This window comes from Schistocerca americana, chromosome 2, assembly GCF_021461395.2.
Source record: "Schistocerca americana isolate TAMUIC-IGC-003095 chromosome 2, iqSchAmer2.1, whole genome shotgun sequence".
Lineage (NCBI taxonomy): Eukaryota > Metazoa > Arthropoda > Insecta > Orthoptera > Acrididae > Schistocerca > Schistocerca americana.
In genome coordinates, this window is record NC_060120.1 from 655,378,892 (window position 1) to 655,403,641 (window position 24,750).

At 45.0% G+C, this 24,750-nt stretch overlaps 1 protein-coding gene across 1 annotated transcript; it reads right to left on the reverse strand.

The window, feature by feature from the left end:
- Positions 1-1,590: 1,590 nt before the first annotated feature.
- LOC124594288 (extensin-like) lies at positions 1,591-12,580 on the reverse strand. Its single transcript, XM_047132651.1, has 2 exons — positions 12,554-12,580; positions 1,591-2,553 (listed from the first exon to the last, which is right to left on the reverse strand). The coding sequence occupies exons 1-2, from the start codon at positions 12,578-12,580 to the stop codon at positions 1,591-1,593; spliced, it is 990 nt and encodes a 329-aa protein (XP_046988607.1).
- Between the last annotated feature and the right edge of the window lie 12,170 nt (positions 12,581-24,750).

Genomic DNA, 24,750 nt, shown 5'->3' on the forward strand with positions numbered 1-24,750 from the left:
GTAGATAATTTCCAGCTGATTTTATATACAAATGACAGAAAATAATATGGCATAAGAACGCATTCTTTTTCTCATTTTATATGAATTTAGTGTGCTAACACTTTGTACATAAATGTGTGTACCCTGATTTTATAACATGTTTATGCCGTTTTTATTTGGTAACATGGAAGAATCGTACGTGTTAACATTATTTATTATTTATTTTCATCTTTATTTTATTCATTTTTATGGATCTCTTAGCTTAGTTTAAAATTTTATAGGCTCTTCATTAATACCATGTAACAAGTTTTATCCGTGCTACTTTAGCAGTACATCATACTATTGTATAATTACTTTTTACAGTTTTATCGAAAGCTTTTAAGCACTTTGGTATTTGCTGTGCTTTTTCATATGAGATATCACACTATGGGAGACAGAACTAAAGGAGCTAAGGGGCACTGTCTTCAAGTGTATTCTAAATATTGTGGTGAAGAGTAGCGTCAGAGAAGGTGTTTCAAAAATAAACTGAAAGGAGTTGCCTCTACCTCTACCCCGGGTGACCCTTCTGTTTTTGCATTATGTAGATTTCATTTTAGTATGAGTAATAATGGTACTTTTAGTACTGGTAATTGCTAATTGACTGTTGCTATTGTAAGATTGTAAGTAATAGTTTTTGAACAGATCACATTTGTATTTTTATGCTACTCTGTTATAAACAAATTTTCCTATTCTTTTGTAGCGGGAACGTGTTGTATCTCCGCTTACAGTCCCTCATGTGCAGTGAACCGGCATTTATCGCCGCGCCCATGCACTATGCTCATGGGAGAGGCTTTGTGGCAATAAACAACTAAAGTGGTTTCTGGACAGGACACATTTATTTTTCCTGCCGTTACAATAAATGACAAATAATATACTTCGTTAATGTCCGTCTATATAGGCGCGTTGCACTGGCGGCACGGCCCGGTCACCGATCCCGGAGGGTGTACACTCCAGTGACGAGCCGTGGCGCGACCGCGTGGACCGAGCGAGACAAAAGGCCGCGTCACAGAATGTTCTGCTCCTGGCGCGACCGGAGGCGCCGTAACGTCCGCGAAGAAGCGAAAGACAATTTAACGGCGACTGCGTTTACGACCGCGCGTACGCATTTACGGCGGAGTCACGTTGACTCGACGCACGTGGTCCGCGGCGGAAGAACTGGGGAGACGTGTGTCGCGTCGCGTCGACTAGCTCGAACTGGTCGCAGCTTTGTTCCCCTGCGGTCCGGTGTGCGACGCACCGTTGCCGAAATTCTGCATAACGGTACAGCTGCCCCTACTTGTGTCGGCAGTGCCGTAGTTCAGTCCTTCGTGCGTTGGACGGTGCTGCTGCCACACAGATCCCCCCTTGGAGAGCGGAGCTCCGTAGCTGCGAAAACGCGGCGATCGTTCGGTGGCGCGCGTGAGTTTAAAGTTCGCGCGCTGCGTGATGGCAGTGCGGCAGCTTTGGTGGGGGTCAGTCGGCGTCGGATGGGCGGCGGCCCGTGCCGTCAGCGCGCCGGGCCGGCGAGCGTGCGGTGGGCGTGTCCTCGCGCTGGCGGCTAGTGACAGCGCCAGCAGGCACTGGCTGCGACTGTCAGTAGCGATGCGCGTGAAGGCGCGCGTTGCAGGTCATTGGTGGTGACGTCTCGAAGGCGCTTGCGCGAGTGCGTTGCCGTCGGAACTCGAACGCGGGTGCGGGAGATACTACGGACAAGCCGGGCGGTGTGGTGCGCGATGTCCGGAGCTCGACGGAGAAGCGAATGCGGTAAGCTGGCGCGGGTGCCGATCCGGCCTCAACGCCCGACGCGGCGGAGGCAAAACACGCGAACGCGGGTCCAGGAGCTGGGACAAACGCAGGAGACGGTGTCCGGGGCTCGACTGGAGTTACCGACCGAAGGCACTTGCAGCTGGAGGTCGGGTCTCTACAGCGGACGGCGGCTCGTGGGCGCCGAATTCTGACGGCGTTTGGCGGCTCGGGCGCGTGATTGCCGGTTTGGGTGTCGTGGCGCACTGGCGACGCAGCACGGCCGTTTGAATCGAACGCGGCGGCCGGCGCGCGTGACGTAGTCCGCTGGCGGCTGTGGTGGGGGCGACCGGTGCGCCTGTGGTGGGGCGGTCCGGGCGTGGTGGTGGGAGGCGCACGTGGCGTCGCGATGACAGCAGGCTGCAGCTGTGCGTCACCGGCGGCTACGGGTGCGGGTTCCGTCTGACCGCTGGCAGAGGGCGTGTCGTCCGTGATCAGATCTTCTGCCCGGTCGAAGAAATGCGTGGCTGATGGAGCGGGCAAGACGTAGGCTGGTTTGACGCGGGCTTTCCGTTGCACTCGAGGACCAGCGTTTTGTCTCCTCGGGCGATCACGCGGTGCGGTCCACTGTAGGGCGGTCGGAGAGGTGGCTGTACTGCGTCGGTACGCAACATGACGTGCGTGCAGCGCTGCAGGTCGGCGTGGACGAATATCTTCCCGGTGCCGTGCCGCGTCGGTGCGTGCGCTCGGAGGCCGGCCATGTGACTGTGCAGACGTTCCGCCAGAGTGGGTGCCACGGCGTCGCGTGGGAGTCTTACATCGTCGACAAAATCGCCCGGGATTGTCAGGGATTGCCCGTAAACGAGGTCGGCAGGTGACGCGCCGATCTCCTCCTTCGGCGTGACTCGCAGGCCGAGCAGCACCAGTGGGAGCGCCTCTGGCCATGAGGTGTCGTGGCAGGTTAGAGCGGCTTTGGGAGTCCTGTGGAACCGTTCGACCATGCCATTCGACGCCGGATGGTAGCTGGTTGTCCTGTGTAACCGGGTGCCACACAGTCTGGCGACGTGCGTGAACAACGCGCAGTCAAACTGGCGGCCGCGATCAGTTGTCACGTGACTGGGACATCCGAAGCGTGCCACCCAGGTGTCGACGAATGCGGTGGCGACGGTCTCGGCTGTGACGTCCGCGACGGGGGTTGCTTCCGGCCAGCGAGTGAAGCGGTCCACCATAGTTAGGAGGTACCGCTTGCCTTGTGAGAGAGGAAGCGGGCCGACGAGGTCCACGTGGACGTGCGCAAATCGGCGTGTCGCGTCCGGGAAGGTGCCCACGGGTGCGTGGGTGTGCCTCCCGACTTTGGCGCGCTGACATGCGGTGCAAGTGCGCGCCCATTCGCGACAGTCCTTCTGAAGCCCGGGCCAGACGAAACGCGCAGCCACGAGCGTCACAGTAGTGTTGGTGCCGGGGTGTGACAGTCCGTGGGCACGGTCGAAGGCACTGCGTCGGAATTTCTCCGGGAGGAACGGTCGGTGCGTGCCGGTTGAGGTGTCACACCAAATCTTCCGTGCGGAGCCGGGGACAGGCACCAGCTCCAGTTGCAGGCCGCTGGAAGTGTCGTGACGGAAGCGGTGCAGTTCTTCGTCACTCTCCTGTACTTGGGCCACGTCCTCAAAGTTCACAGGGGGTGAAATAACGGCACACGCTCGGGACGAACAATCGGCGACGATATTGTATATCCCCGAAATGTGTCGAATGTCAGTCGTGGATTGCGACACGTACTCTAACTGCTGGAGTTGGCGCGGTGAACACTTAGTGTGGTTGTTCTCGAACGCGTGGGTAATGGGTTTGTGATCGGTGAAAATGATGAACTGTCGGGCTTCTATGGACGGTCGGAAGTATTTCACCGCCGCGTACACCGCAAGCAACTCTCGGTCATAAGCGCTCCAAGCACGTTGCGGATCGGAAAGCTTTTTAGAGAAAAAACCGAGAGGCTGCCAACTCCCGCCGACGCGCTGTTGTAACGCCGCGCCGATGGCGGCCTGGCTGGCGTCCACGACTATAGCTAAGTCCGCGTCATGTACCGGGTGCGCGAGCAGCGTCGCTTCCACGAGACTCCTTTTTGAGTCCGTGAAGCTCTGCTCCATTGCGTCTGTCCAATTCACGAGGGTCCTTCCTTTTGAGGTAGGACCTTGTAACGCCTTAGTCAGCGGCTCTTGCACGGCTGCGGCGTTGGGCAGGTGTCGTCGATAAAAGTTCAACATGCCGAGGTAACGTCGTAATTCTCCGTGCGTCTGCGGACGCGACATGTTCTGTATTGCCTTCACTTTCTCCGGTAGCGGTGTCGATCCGGTGGGCGTAATTAAATGGCCGAGGAACTCAATTTCCGTCACGCCAAACTCGCATTTAGCGGGGTTAATGACGATGTCGGCTTCACTCAGGCGCTGAAAAACGGTCGTTAAGTGGCGGCGGTGGAGATCGGGCGACTTGGAATACACCAAGATGTCGTCGAGGTACGCGAAGCAAAATGGCAAGCCTCGCAAGACGCCGTCCAGGAACCGCTGCCAAGTCTGGGCAGCATTCCGAAGACCGAAAGTCATAAACAGGCTTTCGAAAAGCCCAAAGGGCGTTACGATGGCTGTTTTTTCGATGTCTTCGGGCGCCACTGGAATTTGGGTGTACGCCTTTGCGCAGTCAATCTTGCTGAACACCGCGCAGCCCGCCAAGGCGTAGCTGAAGTCTTGAAGGTGTGGGACTGGGTATCGGTCCGGCACCGTTCGCGAATTAAGGGCGCGATAGTCCCCACACGGGCGCCACGAATTGTCTTTTTTGGGCACTAAATGCAACGCCGATGACCATGGGCTGCTCGATGGTCGCACGATGCCTTGCCGCAGCATGGCCTCGAACTCTGCCTTTGCTGCTGCGAGTCTGTCCGGCGCGAGTCGACGTGGGCGACACGATGTGGGGGGTCCGGGTGTGGTTATTATGTGGCGCACCGTCGAATGTTTGATGTCTCTCGGTGCACCGGCTGGGCGGGTGAGGTTGGGCAACTGTTCCAGAATGTCAGCGTACGGTCCGGGGCACTTCACGGGTTTAACGCTGTAGTATGCAGCCTGCCGGCGCTGTCCCGCTATCTTTAAATTAGTTGTGGCGTCGATGAGCTGGCCGTTTGCGATGTCGGCTAGTAGCCCGTAGTGGCCGAGAAAGTCTGCGTCCAGGATCGGCTCATTGACGTCGGCCACGGTAAAAGTCCACGAGAACGTGCGCCGTAGGCCTAGATCTATATTGCGGCTGTGTGTGCCGTAAGTTTTAATAGTGGAGTTGTTCGCCGCTGTAAGGCAGAGTGCCTCGGCCAGCCTGCGGTCTCGTAACATAGAACGGGGGAATATCGAGAGGTCCGAACCCGTGTCGACGAGGTACCTCACGCCTGCCCCCCTTCCGCAACAAACAGACGCTTCGATATCATATTGCAGCCGGGTGCGCCTAGGTCCGGTCGCAGCTGGCGTTTGGGTGCGAGCAAGGAGCGCGGCTATGCTCATGGGAGAGGCTTTGTGGCAATAAACAACTAAAGCGGTTTCTGGACAGGACACATTTATTTTTCCTGCCGTTACAATAAATGACAAATAATATACTTCGTTAATGTCCGTCTATATAGGCGCGTTGCACTGGCGGCACGGCCCGGTCACCGATCCCGGAGGGTGTACACTCCAGTGACGAGCCGTGGCGCGACCGCGTGGACCGAGCGAGACAAAAGGCCGCGTCACAGAATGTTCTGCTCCTGGCGCGACCGGAGGTGCCGTAACGTCCGCGAAGAAGCGAAAGACAATTTAACGGCGACTGCGTTTACGACCGCGCGTACGCATTTACGGCGGAGTCACGTTGACTCGACGCACGTGGTCCGCGGCGGAAGAACTGGGGAGACGTGTGTCGCGTCGCGTCGACTAGCTCGAACTGGTCGCAGCTTTGTTCCCCTGCGGTCCGGTGTGCGACGCACCGTTGCCGAAATTCTGCATAACGGTACAGCTGCCCCTACTTGTGTCGGCAGTGCCGTAGTTCAGTCCTTCGTGCGTTGGACGGTGCTGCCGCCACACTTTCCCCTTGCACCTTACGACTGCACCATCACCTAGAAAGCTGTATGTTGTCAACAGAAGTAAAAATATACTTTGATATGAAGCATACAACTGTTATTACTGGAATGTACTGTCTCTAATTAGTGCACAGACAGTCTGACTTATGAATGTATTTTCGCGCCAGTGGCGCTAGTGCAAATGTAAGCAGTGTGTTAAAACGTTGATTTGTTAGAGATTTATGAGAAGGATGTTAACATTGGTAACATTTCATCAAATTTACATCATTTCCCGATGTACATAGCTTTGCATTCGTTTGAAGTAACTGTATTTCTACAGTGGAAAGGCATATTTTTGACGATGACATGCAGAGGATTTTAAAGTCAAACATGTTCTGAAGCAAAATGTAAATGATGTAATATTTTCACCATTCTTGTAATGTACTACAGTCTACACGATGTGCTTGTACTGTTCTGTATATACACTCTGCGCCTCATCTTTGCATTCTTTTAGCTTTAGCAATACCATTTGAAAGTGGTCTTAATGCCAAAATTGCAACTGTGGAATAAATAATTTCTATATCAATTGCAAATTTGATGTCATTAAAAGAAGAGGATATTTTTACTGCCTCTGCATGTTGGTGTGGATGCATGATTGTGGTTTGGGATCAAACCAATGTTGGTACTCAATGGCAGGCAATCAGAAAGAAGGAATTCCACATTATTGCATATACTTAGTGTGATAGCTCCTTAATGAAGATATCAAGCAAGTTGAGCCCAACTTCCTTGATGTCTTCAACAAGTTGAACCTAACTTGCTTGATGTCTTCAGTAAGGGGCTGCCACCACTGTTTACTGGTAAGATGGTCACAAGGCCTCAGTGTTATTGCATTGTACTGCTACACAATGCAGAGAAGGTGACAGCCTCTAGCATTAGTATTTCTGGAGTAGAATCTCAATGTTTTGCATTAAAATTGCTGCAACTTGCGGGCTTTCAAAAAGAAAATGAATGAAATTAAATGGTTCAAATGGCTCTGAACACTATGCAACTTAACTTCTGAGGTCATCAGTCACCTAGGACTTAGAACTAATTAAACCTAACTGACCTAAGGACATCACACACATCCATGCCCGAGGCAGGATTCGAACCTGCGACCATAGCGGTCACACGGTTCCAGACTGAAGCGCCTAGAAAAGCACGGCCACACCGGTCGGCAAAATGAATGAAAAGATGGTGGCCCTCAACCATGTACCCTCAGGCTCAGAGTTGAAATATTAAAAGTTTTGGTTGGTTTCATTGTCTAGGGCCTGGGATACGTAGTTGCCACATTACAGGCCAAATACTGCTGAGTCTACAGTATACGATAAGAATACACACACGAATCGAATGGTCGAAGGTTTCTATCATTCGGCAATTACGAATTATGAAAGTAACACATACCTTTATAAATGAAAGAGCAAAATTAATTAAAATCCGCAGGGACTATCTTAACAACTTTAAATAATGAGTATGAGAGTAGAAGTACTTTTGAGAATGCGGTGTATTTCTGCAAAACACCTATTGGTGTCGATGGTCCAGCAGTTAAATAAAATATAAGCTGAATAACAGGGAAACAATAGATTCCTACTGCATGTAATTAGTTATGAACAGCAACATAGCTTGCAAGATATTCGCTTCTAAATGCACACTACGTCGTCACTGTAGAAACCTCGGAAATCTCACAAGTTCACAAGTCCGCACTCCAAAGTATTTCTATCTCTCGCCACACTCCTCTCTCGAAAAGATCCTCCTCCCCCACTTCCATACGATCTCACCATCAACGAGCGCTGTGATTGGCTAGAGTGCTCCCTCCATGTCTCCAATCCAACGTACACTCACAAACATATTTAAGCACATACGAAATACTGGATTTACATTTAAATATCTTGAAATTAATTAAATATTCCTACAGTGGAACCATAAACACGCTGTAACACACATTATTAAATACATAAACAAATTAAATAAACATATATCAAAGGAATAGCAACAAAAGGTAAGCCAGTAGCCTAATGTCTCTGTGCTTTCTAAAACACAGCAAATATTTATCCAATTTAGATTAGATTAGATTAGATTAATACTAGTTCCATGGATCATGAATACGATATTTCCTAATGATGTGGAACGAGTCGAATTTTCTAATACATGACATAATTAGGTTAATTTAACAACATACTTAAGTTAATATAACAACTTTATTTTTTTGTGTTTTTTGTTTTTATTTATTTTTTATTTTTTTTTAAATATTTTTTTTCTTTTTTTTCTTAATTTATATCTAAAAATTCCTCTATGGAGTAGAAGGAGTTGTCATTCAGAAATTCTTTTAATTTCTTCTTAAATACTTGTTGGTTATCTGTCAGACTTTTGATACTATTTGGTAAGTGACCAAAGACATTAGTGCCAGTATAATTCACCCCGTTCTGTGCCAAAGTTAGATTTAATCTTGAATAGTGATGATCATCCTTTCTCCTAGTATTGTAGTTATGCACACTGCTATTACTTTTGAATTGGGTTTAGTTGTTAATAACAAATTTCATAAGAGAGTATATATACTGAGAAGCTACTGTGAATATCCCTAGATCCTTAAATAAATGTCTGCAGGATGATCTTGGGTGGACTCCAGCTATTATTCTGATTACACGATTTTGTTCAATAAATACTTTATTCCTCAGTGATGAATTACCCCAAAATATGATGCCATATGAAAGCAATGAGTGAAAATAGGCGTAGTAAGCTAATTTACTAAGATGTTTATCACCAAAATTTGCAATGACCCTTATTGCATAAGTAGCTGAACTCAAACGTTTCAGCAGATCATCAATGTGTTTCTTCCAATTTAATCTCTCATCAATGGACACAACTAAAAATTTGGAATATTCTACCTTAGCTATATGCTTCTGATTAAGGTCTATATTTATTAATGGCGTCATACCATTCCCTGTACGGAACTGTATGTACTGTGTCTTATCAAAATTCAGTGAGAGTCCGTTTACAAGGAACCACTTAGTAATTTTCTGAAAGACAGTATTGACAATTTCATCAGTTAATTCTTGTTTGTCAGGTGTGATTACTATACTTGTATCATCAGCAAAGAGAACTAACTTCGCCTCTTCATGAATATAGAATGGCAAGTCATTAATATATAATAAGAACAACAAAGGACCCAAGACTGACCCTTGTGGAACCCCATTCTTGATAGTTCCCCAGTTTGAGGAATGTGCTGATCTTTGCATGTTACGAGAACTACTTATTTCAACTTTCTGCACTCTTCCAGTTAGGTACGAATTAAGCCATTTGTGCACTGTCCCACTCATGCCACAATACTAGCTGTGCACCATGATCAGAAAGACCATTCTCAACAGGCTGAGCATTTATCTGGTTAAACTTATCTTGGTCTATAAAGAAGTTATCTATCAGTGAGCTGCTATCCTTTACCCCCCGAGTAGGAAAATCAATAACGAGTGTCAAATTGAAAGAACCGAGTAATACTTCAAGGTCATTTTTCCTATTACCCTCTTTCAGAGAATCTACATTGAAGTCCCCACAAATAATAATTTGCTTCCCCCTGTCTGACAGATAGCACAACAAGGAGTCCAAATTTTTCAGAAATAGATGAAAATTTCCTGATGGGGACCTATATACAGTTACAATTATAAATGTGCCTTTATTTAATTTAAGCTCACAGGCACATGCTTCTATATGTTTCTCTACACAAAACTTTTTTGTTTCTATACTTTTTGCACAATGATAACTTTTGACATATATGGCAACTCCTCCTTTCTCCATATTTTCTCTCATTACATGTGCAGAGAGCTTATATCCACTTACATTTACCTTATCCATATCAGTAACAATGTGATGCTCAGACAGGCATAGTATATCTATTTCATTCTCAGCTTCTAAATCTTCTAAACAAACCAGAAGCTCATCTACTTTATTCTTTAAACTCCCAATATTTTGATGAAATATACTTACATTATTTTTAATTATACTTTTATGAGAACCTTTCCTTATTCTAACATTTGCAGTACTCTCCTGTCTGAGTTTCTCATTGTGCTTAGGCCTAGTTCCTATACCAGTGGTCACATGGTGTTCAGAGAGGCAGATTATGTCAACTGGGTTGGGTGACTTTAATTCATCTATGCAATTACCTAGGACTGAGATACAACTTGGTGGAGATAAAATTTCTGGTGATCGGTGAAAATTTATAATTGATAGCTGTGATTGGTGATCAAATGTGCTAGAATTGTGCTGTTTAATTTCTTTCCTAAACTGAAGATTTGTTTCAATCCTGACCTCTCGTAGAACTTGACATCTTTCTGTCTTACCTATCCTAAAAAAGGTGCTGCTCCAACACCTGTAACCACTGGTATTTTACCATTCATGGCAGTGCCTCCCCCCCTTAAATTTCCTGCTATTACCCCAGCCAGTTTCCCCTTCCCTTTCCTGTTGAGATGTAGGCCGTGCCTGGTATAGTCCCACCTACTGAGATAATCAACAGGAACCACACCAATATGAGCCCCCGCATCCGACCCAAGCAGCTGTTCCAACTCCAAATTAACTCTCCCAACAGAAGAGTTCAAATGAGGCCGGTCATGGCGTCTCAGGACAGATACAAATTCAACATTGGTGTGTCTCGATGCAGACGCAATCTTTACCAGGGCACACTCTATACTGTACCCAGGATCTCTGTCGATGCTGTTCCCTGGCCCTCCCACAGTAACCACGGTGTCTTCGCAGGCAAATCCTTTACAGAGTGAACCTAAATCCTCTGTCACCTGATCCAGACTAGCACTTGGTTTGAAAAAATTTGTGACCTGGTATACTGGTCCTAATTCCTCCTGCAGAAGTTGGCCTACACCTCTGGCATGAGAACTGCCTAACAACAAAACTTTCTTCCTTTTTGATGACTTTCCTACATTCTTTTTCAATTTCCTATTGAAAGTTTGTTGTGTCCTGTCTACACCTACCTCTGCTTGAGGCTCATCAGTTTCTAACTGAAGCAACAGGTCAAACTTATTTTTGACATTCACCACAAAACTGTCAGACTTAGTTCTAGGCCTGTTCCTTCTGCTACCTGTTGCCACTTCCCACCTCTCTTTGCCCTTCTCCCTCCTTAACCTGTCCAGATCTTCCCTAGCCTGATCTAGGTCAGCCTGATGGGCAGCAATTTTCCCCTCCTGTTCCACTATCTTCCTATCTCTGCTGCAAAGCCTACATAACCACTGATGAGCCAGATCCACTTTCCCAACACCCACACCACTGCAGTCCCCTCAGTGAAAAAAACTACTACATCCATCACACCAAACCCCGGAACTAACAATTCTATGGCAAGTCAGGCACTTCTCACTCATGGCAAAAATAATACTTTAGCTAGAATAAATCAATTAAATTACCGAAAATCAAAAAAGACGTTACAAGAATTAAACCTATTCACAAATGTATATAAGCAAGTTTCTGATTTAAAATTCCTCTGTTTTTCTGAGATCTGTATTAAAACAATGAAAGTATACGCTATTTATTATATATTTCACTCAATGGAATGAAAAAAAGGACAATTAAACGAGATACTTTAACTTTGATTCTCCAAAAACCTTACGAGAATTAGGCCTATAAACAAATGTATATAGGCAAGTTTCTGATATAAAGTTACGCTGTTTTTCTGAAATCTGTATTAAAACAATGAAGTTATACGCTATTTACGGTAGTTTACTTATTTGTTACCGAGAAACTAGTTAAATTACCGTGAAACAAGAAACAAACACGTTTACAAAATTTAAGCCTAAGCGCGACTTCGCGTAGTTACGATCTTTTCGTGTTTTCTGAAAAAATACGCAAAGAAAAGTCAAACCTTTAATGGCAAGACTAAACGATACACTAATGCACGTATTTAATTTGTTGTCGGCGTTAAACTAAATTATATTCCTGTCTAAATCACTTAACTTTCTGGGAATGGTTTCTGGCGTCACTTACTCGGCGGCCATCTTGGCTTGTAAATTCTTCGTGAATAGTATATATTGGATATAAAAAAGACATTGATAAATATATTTATAAGCATGCTGCTACCGTTTTTGCGTGTAATTGTGGAGTACTTGTGACCTGACGCGATCGATAGTAATTGGCCACTTTGACCTCCAATAACTTATGTATTATTCAAGTTACATGCCTGTAATTCATATCAATTTAGGTTTACACTAACAGCTTTCTAAAGACACGGCAATCGACGACATGGGATGAAGCGTTTAAATTGTGGAAATTCGTTGCTAGGTATTACTTGTATAATTTACCGTCAGATACTAAACTTTAAACTAATAAAGATATTGAAAATCTGATTACACCATCAGAATCGTCGTGCAAATAATAGTAATGTACATGTTTCTTTTTGAGGTATCATGATTCATGTGGCTACTATTAATTTCTATATGAACTGTGAAATGTCTGCCATTAAGGTTTCACAAAGTCCGCCATCTATGGCACTCCCGGCATAGACATCTCCTTCATCGACACAAAGCACCGTCCTCTTCACAGCGGAATTCCTAGCCACGCGGCTGGACTATGCGCTGCGGCTACCCCTCTCGTCCGGCTAACGTTTGGCACCACGTGTCTGCTGCCGGGCCCCAGCTTTGACGAGTGTCCTGTGCGGCTGCCCCAATTCCGAACATATAATATAATAATACAGACTTGTATTTGTCTATGCTGGAGAAGACTGATTACTTTGTATGTTCCTGACACGTTCCACATCATTACGAAGTGTCGTATTCATGATCTATGGAACAAGTATTAATCTAATCTAATCTAATCTAATCCAGGGCCCCACAACTCGCCTGTTACCTCCTGAAGTCATTCATGAGGAGTGAGAGCAATAAGATAATGAAAGCTTGTCGAATCAGGCCAACAGGTGGACGATACACAGCAAAGAAGGCGATTTGCTCGTAAGATGTCTCCATTTGCTTCCATCTTCTCTAGTACTGTGATTTGCAACTGGTGGTGATGTACTCCACTGCTAACGTAGACTAGTGTGTCACTTGCAGTCATCTGGTCAATGTGATAACCAATAATTTGCAGCTCTTACGTTACTCCTAGATTTAGATATGTCTCACATGCTGGTAGCCTCATTACAGAGAAACTGTCTAAGCTTTCTATGTCACACTATTTACATTCCACATCAAATGTGGAATTATGCCTAGCTGTGCACTAGTTTGCACCAAGATTCCTCCAAGGTTGGCTGGTGTGTGTGTTTTGCATCGTTGCCCCACGTTGACACAGAATCAGCATGTTGAGGCCTTGATTTAAAGAGCTGGAAGTGTCGTTTATGGGGAGTTTTGATTTGCTGGCACTGCAGTTCCATGGCGTGTGTGCACCAACAGCCGAATTACTGTTGTTTCTTTCCGGCTCCTGTAAGGAGATCTTCCATGCTCGCTACTATTGGCTGGAGGCCTGCAGGACATTGAAAGCCAGTGCTGCTCAGGCTGTTGGTTTATCTGCCATGAGAGACTCTTGGGTCTATGATGAGGCCACAGAAATGAAGCTGTTAGCAACTGAACTTGAAGTTGCCTTTGGTGCAACTTATATCCTAGTGCATTGCCACAGGAGGACATTCTTATATTCTTGGATGCTTTTAGCTATCAATATTACCCTGTTTGTTATTGATACAATCTGGTTTCCCCTCCTTTCTTAAGCAGACACTACTCACTGGGATGCTCCCCTGCCCATGCCTTTTATGCACTGAACAAGTATGGCACTGTGTAGTGTTACTTGCTCAATGCTCTGGAACCGTTAGAAATTTGGCAGGCTCAGTTTACCTTGCAGCTGGTCGGCTGTTACCCAGAAGTTAAGAATACTCTACATATTTCTGGTGGTATCTACCTACAGTTTCCCATTGTGTTTATTACAACCCAAAAGGAGGGTCAGTCTTCGGTCCTGGTAATTTTGCAAGTGCCACAGTGCACAACCTGATGCCAAACCTCACCTTCTGATGCTGCACATCATTTGGCCCTGTAGAGAACCAGCTTCAACAGCTTCTTCAGCATTGAAGAGTGCATTGCTCTTGTCTTACCACCTCCATCACATACATGGGTTCTTCATGCATCCTCAGGTAAACTTTATAGGCTCACTGGACAGAAAATAAGTCACCCTGAAAGAGATCATTACAAGAATCATTTAATACCGTGTAATTCCGCCCCTGGACTTGATAACCGCATGGATGCCATTAGCAAGTGAGTCGACAAGGTAGTGCAGGTAAGTCGATTTAGCTTAAGCCACTGGCTGAGGATTTAATCTCACAGTTCCATCAAATAGCGGGGATGCTGATGTCTGCATTTCATTCACTGTTCCAATGCGACCCACAGATTTTCTGTGGGGCTTAAGTCAGATTATTCTGCAGGCCAATCGAGTGCAGTAGGGTGGCGTAGTGTTCAGAAAACCATTGACATATTCTTCCAGCCTGATGAACTTCGATGTTGTCATCTTGAAAAACAGGCTATCAATAACATATTAATCATGTAGGTGGTGAAGAAAGGCATTTTGATCATTCAGAATGTTTAAATAAACATGGTAGTTCATGTTAGAGCTCACCTCAGTGAGCTGGCCCAGTTCATGGAAAGGAAAACACCCCCAAAACATCACAGACCCACCTTTAGCTTGAAACTGACCTGGCTCACATTCCAGATGAAATGCTCCCTTTGGCGTTTGGTGCACTCGACGATGTGCATCACTTGAATGTAGGTAAAAACTTCATTCGTCAAACCACTTTAGGTTCTGCCAGTCAGCTAATGTCCATGTTCGATGATTTCTATCCCACTGAAGACTCAGAGCTTCGTGTGACTGTGTGAACAATGGCCTCTTGCAAGGTGACCGACGTCAAATACTCATTGCATGCAGTTCTCGTTGAAAGTTCTCTCTCTAACAGGTTGGGATGGATCTTCAGTCACTGCCTGCAGCAGTCCCTGTCAGGTTTCGAAGTGATTTCGATGCATAGGCTGTGAAACAGATCTCCAGTCTCTCTCAGTCAGGATCCTCTTCCGACCACAACTTTAACGTCATGCTTTGCGGCCACAGGAGCTACACAACTGCTTGGAGATAGGTTGAACAGTCCAACACGAACCAACAACAAGTCCACCAACCTCACATACTGAATGGCCATGGGCATGGACAAAAGTGTTTGCCCCTTTGTGTCATTGTGTCACTTTCTTATATTTACCCACGTTTACGTACAACGTCTGCTTGAAACATAAATGTTTCACAGATCGCTACGTCCCTATATTACATAGAGGAAGTGCGCGCATTGTTGAGCATGTGACTGAACTAGAGATGGGCAAAACTGTTCTTTTCAGAGATTGGATCAGAACTGTTCACTCCCTGAAGTGAATTAGCTCTTTTTCATGACTCACCACTCATTTACAATAGAAAATAAATGGAAGGCACATTGTCCTTTAAACTTGGTTTATTCCAGTACTACACCTGTATTTTGATCTTATTTGATCCTATTTTTAAGTAACACAGGTAATGAGTAAGAATTTTGTATTGTTTATTGAAATTTCCACGATATGACAAAGTTTTTGATTATTGATTTATTTTGCACTATCGTGGTTTTTTGGGTGATCGGAAAATGTTGTAACTTGAGATTTACATTAACAATATATTTGGCTATAATGTATTAAAATTTCATTAACCTCATACAAATTCATCGCAAGCCATATATTTTTAAAGTGAACGTTTCCTTCCGAAGACGCCTAAAATCGCAAAATCCGTACCAGAATAAGAAAAAAAAATATAAATTTGACTGTAAAACGAAAGTGCTGCATATAACCTTACGCAGAATAAAACAAGGAAAATATTGGTGTATCACATTTTGCGATACGTTTATCGGTTCGCTCGTAATTAAAGCGTAAATTCGAGTGTCCATAATAAAAATCCTATAGTAAGAGGAGTCATCAGGAACCTAATCTAATCAGTTTAAACAAATAAAAATAAAATAAAAACAATTGATGTATACATAACATAATAATGGAATATACATAGCGGTATTACTACGAAGAACAATATCCAGTAGGGACGAACTCCGATGCAGAGGCGCTGAGTCGAGCGGGTCGAGTCGCGAGCTGTATTACTGCGTGAGCTGAGACCGCAGAGACCAGAGTGACACCTGAGTCGCTTTGCTCAACGCTCTGGCTAGAGTCGAGACGGTGGGGTGAGCGTTGAGCGGGCGAGTTCCGAGGGTGGGGGGAGCGGTGAACTCACCCGCTCCGAAACAAATCGTCCGTTCCCTTGCCAGCAGGTTGTTGCAAGTAGTTCCTATGTTATCCGCTAGGTGGCTCTCTGTCCTGTTGCTCGCATCAACTGCCCAGAGGGCAGGACGTGCGACTGAAACGATCGCCGACAGAGTGCGATGCGAAGTTAAGCTGCGCCAGACACTGCGCGCGGCAGACGACGCACGTGGACGGCACGGCATATGTGAAACACAAAATCCAATGGGGCACTGCACAATGCAGGCAGCCAAGGTAGAAGCAGGGCAGAGGCCGGCGCTGGCTGTGTTGTGTGGCGTGCACTGTGCTCTGACCAGCAGAGGCGCTGCTGATATGCTCCGTCTCTCTCTCTCTCTCTCTCTCTCTCTCTTTCTCTGCCGTGGGAAACGTTTGGAGCTACCGTTCTTTTTTTCTGAATCACTGATTGTTCACTCCTTTGAAAGATTCAACTCTATGAATTAGTTCAAGAGCGCATCCCCCATCTCTAGACTGAACCGCTGCGCCATCTGTAAATGCTTAAAAATTGATCTGTGTGCGTGCGCTGGGGTGACTAATTCTGTGCTTTGTGAGCTTACATTCTCAAGTTTGTTGTTCAGTTCCATGTACTTTCTGTTATACTGGAGCATAGTTGGTGGCAGCTGTGGCCAGTGGCGGTTCGTACTTTGGCGCAATAGAGCTGTGCATCCCCATAAATATTAAAGTCTGAGAGAATTGTACGAGGGTTGGAACTTTAATAGTGGCAACTATTTATTTACAGCTCGTACAAGATAGATACGTGTTTCAAAGTTTTACTGACCTTCAAAGTAGTCACCAGCATTGTGTATAACCTGTTGCAGCGACGTGGAAGTCGTAGGATACTATTGCCCGACGAATTTGTAGCAGTTCTGAAATGAATGCCGTGAAGTGTTTCCTTCAGTTTGGAAATCGAGTTGAACTTACGAGGGCTTAAGTCAGGGGAGTGCAGTAGGTGTGTAACCTCCCCCCCTCACTTATCGACCTTAATGACAGTGAGAAATTAAACCGCGTGTACCTAATGGAAATTTGGGAAAAGCAATCGTCACCGAAGTTAATCTATCGGTAAAGAGGGAGGAAAGGGTTACATCTAAATGAAAGGAAAAATGCAAATGAAACTGGTGGAAATTAATTTTGAAAAGGGATAAAGTTAATAAAGAAAGTAAATGTGCGGCCGTTACGTTAACAATTAACTAGCGGTAATTAGATATTTGAGATTTGGAGGAAATCACGGTCGCCAGTCCTAAGGACAATTACTATAGCAACTGAAAAAGTAAGGTTATTACACATATAATTAGCACTAGAAGCGTGGCAACTGAAGGTTGACACGTGTAGTGTGAAAACTAAAAGTTTGTCAGAAGTAATAAATTTCGCTACACTCTGACTTAATTTAGCAGAAGAATTAATAAAACCAGAAAACTGAAAGTTAATTTAGTGACTGAAATTAATAAGAAGCTTTCTTTCTTAAGCACATCGAAATCCAGTAAAATACGGTTAGTCTTGGACTACCTCAACAATCATTTCAAAAGCAACTTGACTCTACGCAATTTAGAAACAAGAGATTTAACTTTGAACTTGAATTAAATGATTCTGAACAATTAACAATAGTAAAATGTAGTACGTACCAAGCTGAGCTGCAGTCACAGGTAAGCTAAAATACGGTAACAAAGCTCGCACTCTTAATTCGTGCTTGTGTAATCTGAATATTGTAGCCAGCTCTGAGACTTAAACTGAACTTTGAAATTAAAGCAGTGAAATCTAATTATATTATTTTAATGCTGGCGTTTGAATTTCAACGACACTCGGGTTCATTTCGGAAAAGGAAGGGACCCTGTTTGGCAATGCAATTGGGACAATGAGCAACAAAGGTGCAACAAAGTTGCTGTAATTTTGCGAGGCAAATGGAACAATTTGAAAAGCTGAGGTCTGCCATACAGTTCTGAAACTTTACGTGCTTTTAGTCTTCCTTGTTGGTTGATTGAAGGTTTGAAGCCGTCGATCGAGGAGGTGGCGACAGTCACTCATTGTCGGCCGTCGCTGTTGCAGAAGCTGGATGTTGGCGCGCCTTCTTCTCGACACGGTCACCAGGCGAAACGGGCTCTTGATGTGCACCAGCTAACGCTTCCCGTCCGCGACACCATGTCAGAAACTATCATCGCGAGTCGAGCGCAATTACATGCTGCCAAACCCCGAAAGCGCGGTAACTCGCGGGAGCGTCACACAACACCTGCTCCACTCGCTACTCCCGCCAGACTCTCACTGTTCTGCCCGCGCTTCACGCGGCAGAGTTAACACTACCAAAGATCCTACACACTTTGATTCGTCACACGACCTATCGACGTAATCGTTCGATAGCAGTTTTCCCTAGGCAAGACCCAGCGTAAAAATACAAATAATATTTACGAAACAAACCAATTATACATCGACATGAGTCCATAAATATATATATATACAAACAGTAAAACAATTACAATATATAAAGAGACAGAAATGTCATATCTTGAGGTAACAAAACAAGGAAAAAAAATAATAGTACAATAGATGGAAATAGGAGTATATGCATTTCCGGCGTTACAGGTGGTATAACCCTATCAGTCAAACAAATCAGTAACAGCTTGCACTGAACGTGCTTGAGCATTGTCCAGCAAAATGATGGTCAGGTCCTGCAGAAAGTGTCATCACTTCTGTCTCTAAGCTGGTCGTTGGTTGTGTTCCAAAAATGAAATCTACCATGACCGAGTAAGAAAGGAAAATGCTGCCTTTGATTATGTATCAGTTACCGAAGGTGAGATAACGATATTTCAACAATTTCACAGTTTTTCGTAGTCATAGACCATATATAACATAGACTGCGCATGTCCCTATCTCTGACATGTTAGTGCTTGAAACTAACATCAAAAGTCGCGTGACTCGGGGCAGAAAGCCGAGCTCCTGTTTTTACGCGCTGTGCGAAGTGGAGCTGACAGTTACAGTTTTTCCCATTTGTAGCTGAAATCAAGCAATGATTTTGTCCATTCAAGTAACTGTAGTACTACTGTTACACATGTAGTAGAACAGTTAACGTAGTTTATCCGAAATTCCAGATAATAAAGCAATGGTTGTCGTTTTTAGATGCAGTCAAGTTGAAACGTATTGACAGTTCTTTTTAACAAGCGATAGAATAATATTGTTGTTTAATGAATACTCTTTTTTGGCACTGTGAATTCTTGTAGTTCACCACTTCCACAGGAGTGGGAGAAAATATAATAATTCCATACACAGCATTAGTTTTCTAACGATTCCGCAAGAAAATGTATGAAATGTTTTAGTATGCGTATGTAAGAATGGTAATTCGTTTGTGTGCATAATGTCAGGTATTTACACAAAATAAGCGAATATATTTTCTGACTTTTTCTCAATCCAGTACAGATACCGAAACAAAATCAAGATAAGAAGCATAATATATTACAAAACGTTGATTATACTTGTGTAGTGAGCTATATATTAACAATATGTCGTCTTAAAATCTTAGTCATTCATCAAGTTTTGCATCCAAAGACAAACAGCCGTCCTAACTTTCAGCTCATGGAAATCCCTCTGCAAGTATTTTGAAATAGTTCCCTTTCACAATTGAGATTTCCATCCGTTTGTGAAGTGTCTAGGGTAAAAACAAGTCTTATCTGATGTGATTCTTGAGTTTCTCCCGGCGTATTTGATAGTCAAAATATCCACGGGTGTGCTGCCGGTCTACAGTGTCCAACGGGCACAATATTTCGGCGATCATACATGTCGCCATCATCAGGTGAACTGACGGACTGAGCTCCTGTGAACGTGCCGGCACGGAGATCCGTACGCTATGGCTGCTCAGAGGGAACTGGGTTCGGTCGCGGCGGCGGCCGATTCAAATACCCTCCGCCCGCGGCGCGCTCCCTCCGCCGTCCGCGCCCCGCGCCACGGTCGCGCGGTGGAACAGATTGCGACGGCGTCTGAGATGATGTCGGAGTGATGGCTCTGTCCGCCGTGGTCGTCACAACTATACGTTTGCTCGATTTACTCTTGATTAACCCGATCGCTGGTTCCCAAGCCTTGCTAAGATTATGGCCACAGTCACGGTTTATGAGGTCGTCATTGGTGCGAATTTCGATGGCCTCTCTAACAACGCTGTCCCAATATCTCGACGTCTGTACCAGAATCCTCGTGCGGTCGTATTCCATGGCGTGATTTTCCGACAAACAATGTTCAGCGACCGCCGACTTGCTCGGATACATCAGACGAGTGTGCCTCTGGTGTTCACGGCATCGATCCTCGACGGTACGCATCGTCTGACCAATATACGACTTGCCACATTGACACGGAATCTGGTACACGCCGGCCTTCCTCAAACCGAGGTCATCTTTGGCACTCCCCACCAGTGCACGAGTTTTATTTGGAGGACAAAACACAGTTCCGACCCGGTGTTTCTTCAGAATGCGAGCGATTTTCCCCGAGAGTGCGCCTGTGTAAGGAATAAATGCAGTGCCTACCTCCTCCCTCGTGACTTCATCCATCTCAAGAGGTTGTGCTGCAGTGGTTGGGCGGAGAGCACGTTGAATCTGCCACTCTGAGTACCCATTTTTTCGAAATACAGTTCTCAGATGTTCCAATTCCTGGGGTAGACTCTCTGCGTCAGAGATAGTGCGCGCCCTATGGACTAGAGTTTTAAGTACCCCATTCCTCTGTGAAGGGTGGTGGCAGCTGTCTGCGTGCAAATACAGATCAGTGTGCGTAGTCTTCCGATACACCCCATGACCTAGGGTGCCGTCAGCCCTTCTCTTGACCAAGACGTCAAGGAAAGGTAATTTACCCTCCGTTTCAGTCTCCATAGTGAATTTGATGTTGGGGTGTATGGAGTTTAGATGTGTAAGGAAGTCAAGGAGTTTATCCATACCATGTGGCCAGATGACGAACGTGTCGTCCACGTAACGGAAAAAGCAAGTAGGTTTCCATACGGATGACGACAGGGCTTCCTCCTCGAAGTTCTCCATGTACAAATTCGCTACCACCGGTGAGAGTGGGCTACCCATGGCGACTCTCTCCGTTTGTTCGTAGTATTCTCCATTAAAAAGAAAATACGTGGAAGTCAAGACATGCCTAAAAAGTTCAGTGGTCTTCTCGTCAAACTTCTGACTAATAAATTCTAGTGACTCTCGCAGGGGTACCCTCGTAAACAAGGAAACGACGTCAAAACTCACCATGATATCTGACTCATCCAACCTGAAGCTGTCAAGGCGTTTAACAAAATACACGGAATTACGGATGTGATGAGGGCATTTACCCACATAAGGACTTAATATTCCCGTCAGGTATTTGGCCAACAAATATGTAGGTGCCCTGATGTTGCTGACAATGGGGCGTAATGGTATCCCCTCTTTGTGAACCTTCGGGAGTCCATATAGTCTAGGCGGTACCGGACCTTGGGGTAACAATTTCTTAGCGTCACCCTCCGGTAAATCTGCGTCCTTGAGAAGCGCCCTCGTCTTGTTCTCCACCTTCTTTGTAGGGTCAACGCTGATCTTCCGGTAGGAATCGTCATTTAGCAGGCTCTGCATCTTATCAGTGTAGTCCTTATGGGAGACAACAACTGTAGCATTGCCTTTGTCAGCCGGTAAGACAACAATTTCAGAGCGCTCCCTCAGATCACGAATGGCCGCCCTCTCTTTACTGCTGATATTTGACTTCATCGGCTTGGATTTCGTCAATGCACGACAAGTTTCACGACGTATTTCCTCGGCTGATTCTGGCGGAAGTCGAGCTGCAACCTGTTCAACAGCACTAACAATTTCTGCGACCGGAGTGAACTTGGGGGTGGGAGCGAAGTTGAGACCTTTCTGCAAAACCGAGACTGCATCCTGACTCAACACCATGCCACTCAAATTGATGACAGTCTTGCACGGAACCTGTAGAGATGGTTTGTCAAGGAGACGTGAGAACTTAGCTGTTTGACGTCCCGTAGCCTTCTTATGGGCGGAATCAGCTGACACCCAGGTGACACCATCAATCCAATCCCAGGAACAAGAAGTAAACTTACTAGCCAGTTGCAAATGTAGTTTGAGTAATTCCTGTGAGATAAACTCAAGGCTCCGGCGGGTGAATTGCACTCTCTCACGTACCAATGCGAGGCTGGCTCGTTTCTTGATTCTCTTAGCTGCTGCAGAATCGATGTGATGCATAACCTTAGCAAAATTTGGAACAACATTCTCGGAACGACATCTCTTTGGAAAGGCAAGAGTACTTAGCAAACGACAGCTACGGTGGCGCAACTTTTCAAATTTCTTCATGCTGCGATACATCTCCTCCCCGTAAAGGTGTATGATGTGATTCTTGAGTTTCTCCCGGCGTATTTGATAGTCAAAATATCCACGGCTGTGCTGCCGGTCTACAGTGTCCAACGGGCACAATATTTCGGCGATCATACATGTCGCCATCATCAGGTGAACTGACGGACTGAGCTCCTGTGAACGTGCCGGCACGGAGATCCGTACGCTATGGCTGCTCAGAGGGAACTGGGTTCGGTCGCGGCGGCGGCCGATTTAAATACCCTCTTATCTGGGCATATATTTACTGAAGAACTGTAATTTTGTTGCTTGTAGACAGAACTGTCCGGAGATCTCACCTGATCACACGTAAAAACGATAACCATCGCATTAATGTTATGAATTTCGGAGAAATCAGATTAACTGCACTATTACATATGCAATAGCAATAAGACAAATTATTTTCTTGTTAAAATCAATGCCTCTTTTCAGCTATAAATGAGAAAAACTGTGTCAGCTCCATCCCACACAGTGCGTAATAATAAAAACTCGGCGTCCTGCCCCGAATCACGTGACTCAGATGTTATTTTCAGTGTAATGACATCACGCGCAGTCTATATCTGTGGTCCATGGTCGTAGTTGTCAGACATGTTTTACCTGGGATAAACCCACTGCTTTCATGAACTCAAGGCCGTAAGCACAGCTTTGATGACGTCACACTTTGAGGCGGCAGGAAAAGGCAGATTCGTTCGCAGATGTAAGCCAAATTAGACTAGTGTGATTGTATCCTTCGATATAGAAAATAAAATTAACCGCGACTCACATGGTTTTGCTTTTCCAAAGTTTTAAAATACTGTTAGATAGTTTACCTTCGAAATAAACAACAAACAAACTATGACAGACATTATACCTTGTTCTTTTCGTCATACATAGGATGCATGTAATGGTCTGTGCAAGATAGTGCACTATTTCAACATATTCCAAAAAGCCACGCGCAAAAAAATGCGACTTTTCAGGGGATCATATCTCAGGTTCTACTGATCACAGAGATAAGGGGTCGTATGTTTTGGACAGCCCTTGACCTAGCGACCATTTTTATACTTATCGGAAGAAAGGGCATACAGTAGCTATCCTATAGTCCAGGGTCAAAATTTAAAATTTACACACTTCCTCCAGTCCAGGTAAACTGAGAAAATCTTGCATGAGATGTGGCCTATGGCGGTCTTAGGCGGCTTATGAAAGCACATTTGTTCATGGGCGAGGAAACCCCTAAACAAACTATAATTTCTGGTTGTGAAAGGTACCAGTTGTCAGGTTGGCCTATTCCGTAATTTCTATTCATGGCAAACTGTAGAAATTTTTTCCATTTGTTCTTACGATGATATTCTCAGTGAACTTCGAAACTTTTTTCGATATCATCTGTCAATGAGATCCAGAGGTTCAAAGTTACCCTACTTGCGCAGAAAACAGCAAAAACCGGTCTTTAGCTGTGTTTGCAACATGGGCCGCAATTATATAAATAGCCTACCATAGAAAATGGCTCAAATTTTAACTGTACATTCTTTAGACATTCATCTAGACACGTCATTTTCCCATTTTCGATAACTGTATCCGTTATCACAACACGACCGAAAAACCATGACTTTTGTATACCAGAAGCACCAATTCTTAGGATGGCCACTTCTCCAATTCCTGTTCGTGACAAATCGTCGAAACTTTTACTGTATGTTCTTATGATGATGATCTGGGGGAGCCGCCAAACTTTTCTCGATATCTGTATCCGCTACCGAGATCCAAATGTTTAAAATTGCTATAGTTATGCATGTAAAATATGTACGTAATATGCTGTCTGAGGTATGGAAGTAGCTTTAACTGACGTTGGGTCATTGTAAGGATTCTGAGGTTGTCAAACCACGTATTTAATCAGCATGTTTCAACAAGAAAACTTTATGACAAGCTATATCTGTATAATGGGCACTTCACGCCTCTATAGATATGCCCAAAGTGGTATTGCAGTGACAAAAAAATTGGGCTACAAAGGATCTTAACATGCCTGAAAAGAACCTAAAATGAATGACAGATGCTAAGTAAAACTGGAAAGACTGCAAATTCAATAAAACATCTCTAATAACATTTTAACTCTGTTAAGATACATTCATAATCTGAGCGTTTTCGATGAACAGTGATCGATGAGCAAAGTGTACAGAGTGTTTCAAAAGGAATATGGTTATTTCGATCGAATATATTTATTAAACCATAAGGTATATAGCAATGACACATGGGACAACTATTTACAGATGTTCAGTAAGTCCTCCAACACTGAGGCGAACAATATCACATCGCTAGTCGAAAAAATGGTTCAAATGGCTCTAAGCAATATGGG

Coding starts and splice junctions, on each gene's coding strand:
- LOC124594288 (XM_047132651.1), bottom strand. CDS start 12,580: ATGTGGAACGTGTCAGGAACATACAAA. Junction 2,554..12,553: donor ACGTGTCAGGAACATACAAA/GTAATCAGTCTT, acceptor CGACGATGTAAG/ACTCCCACGCGACGCCGTGG.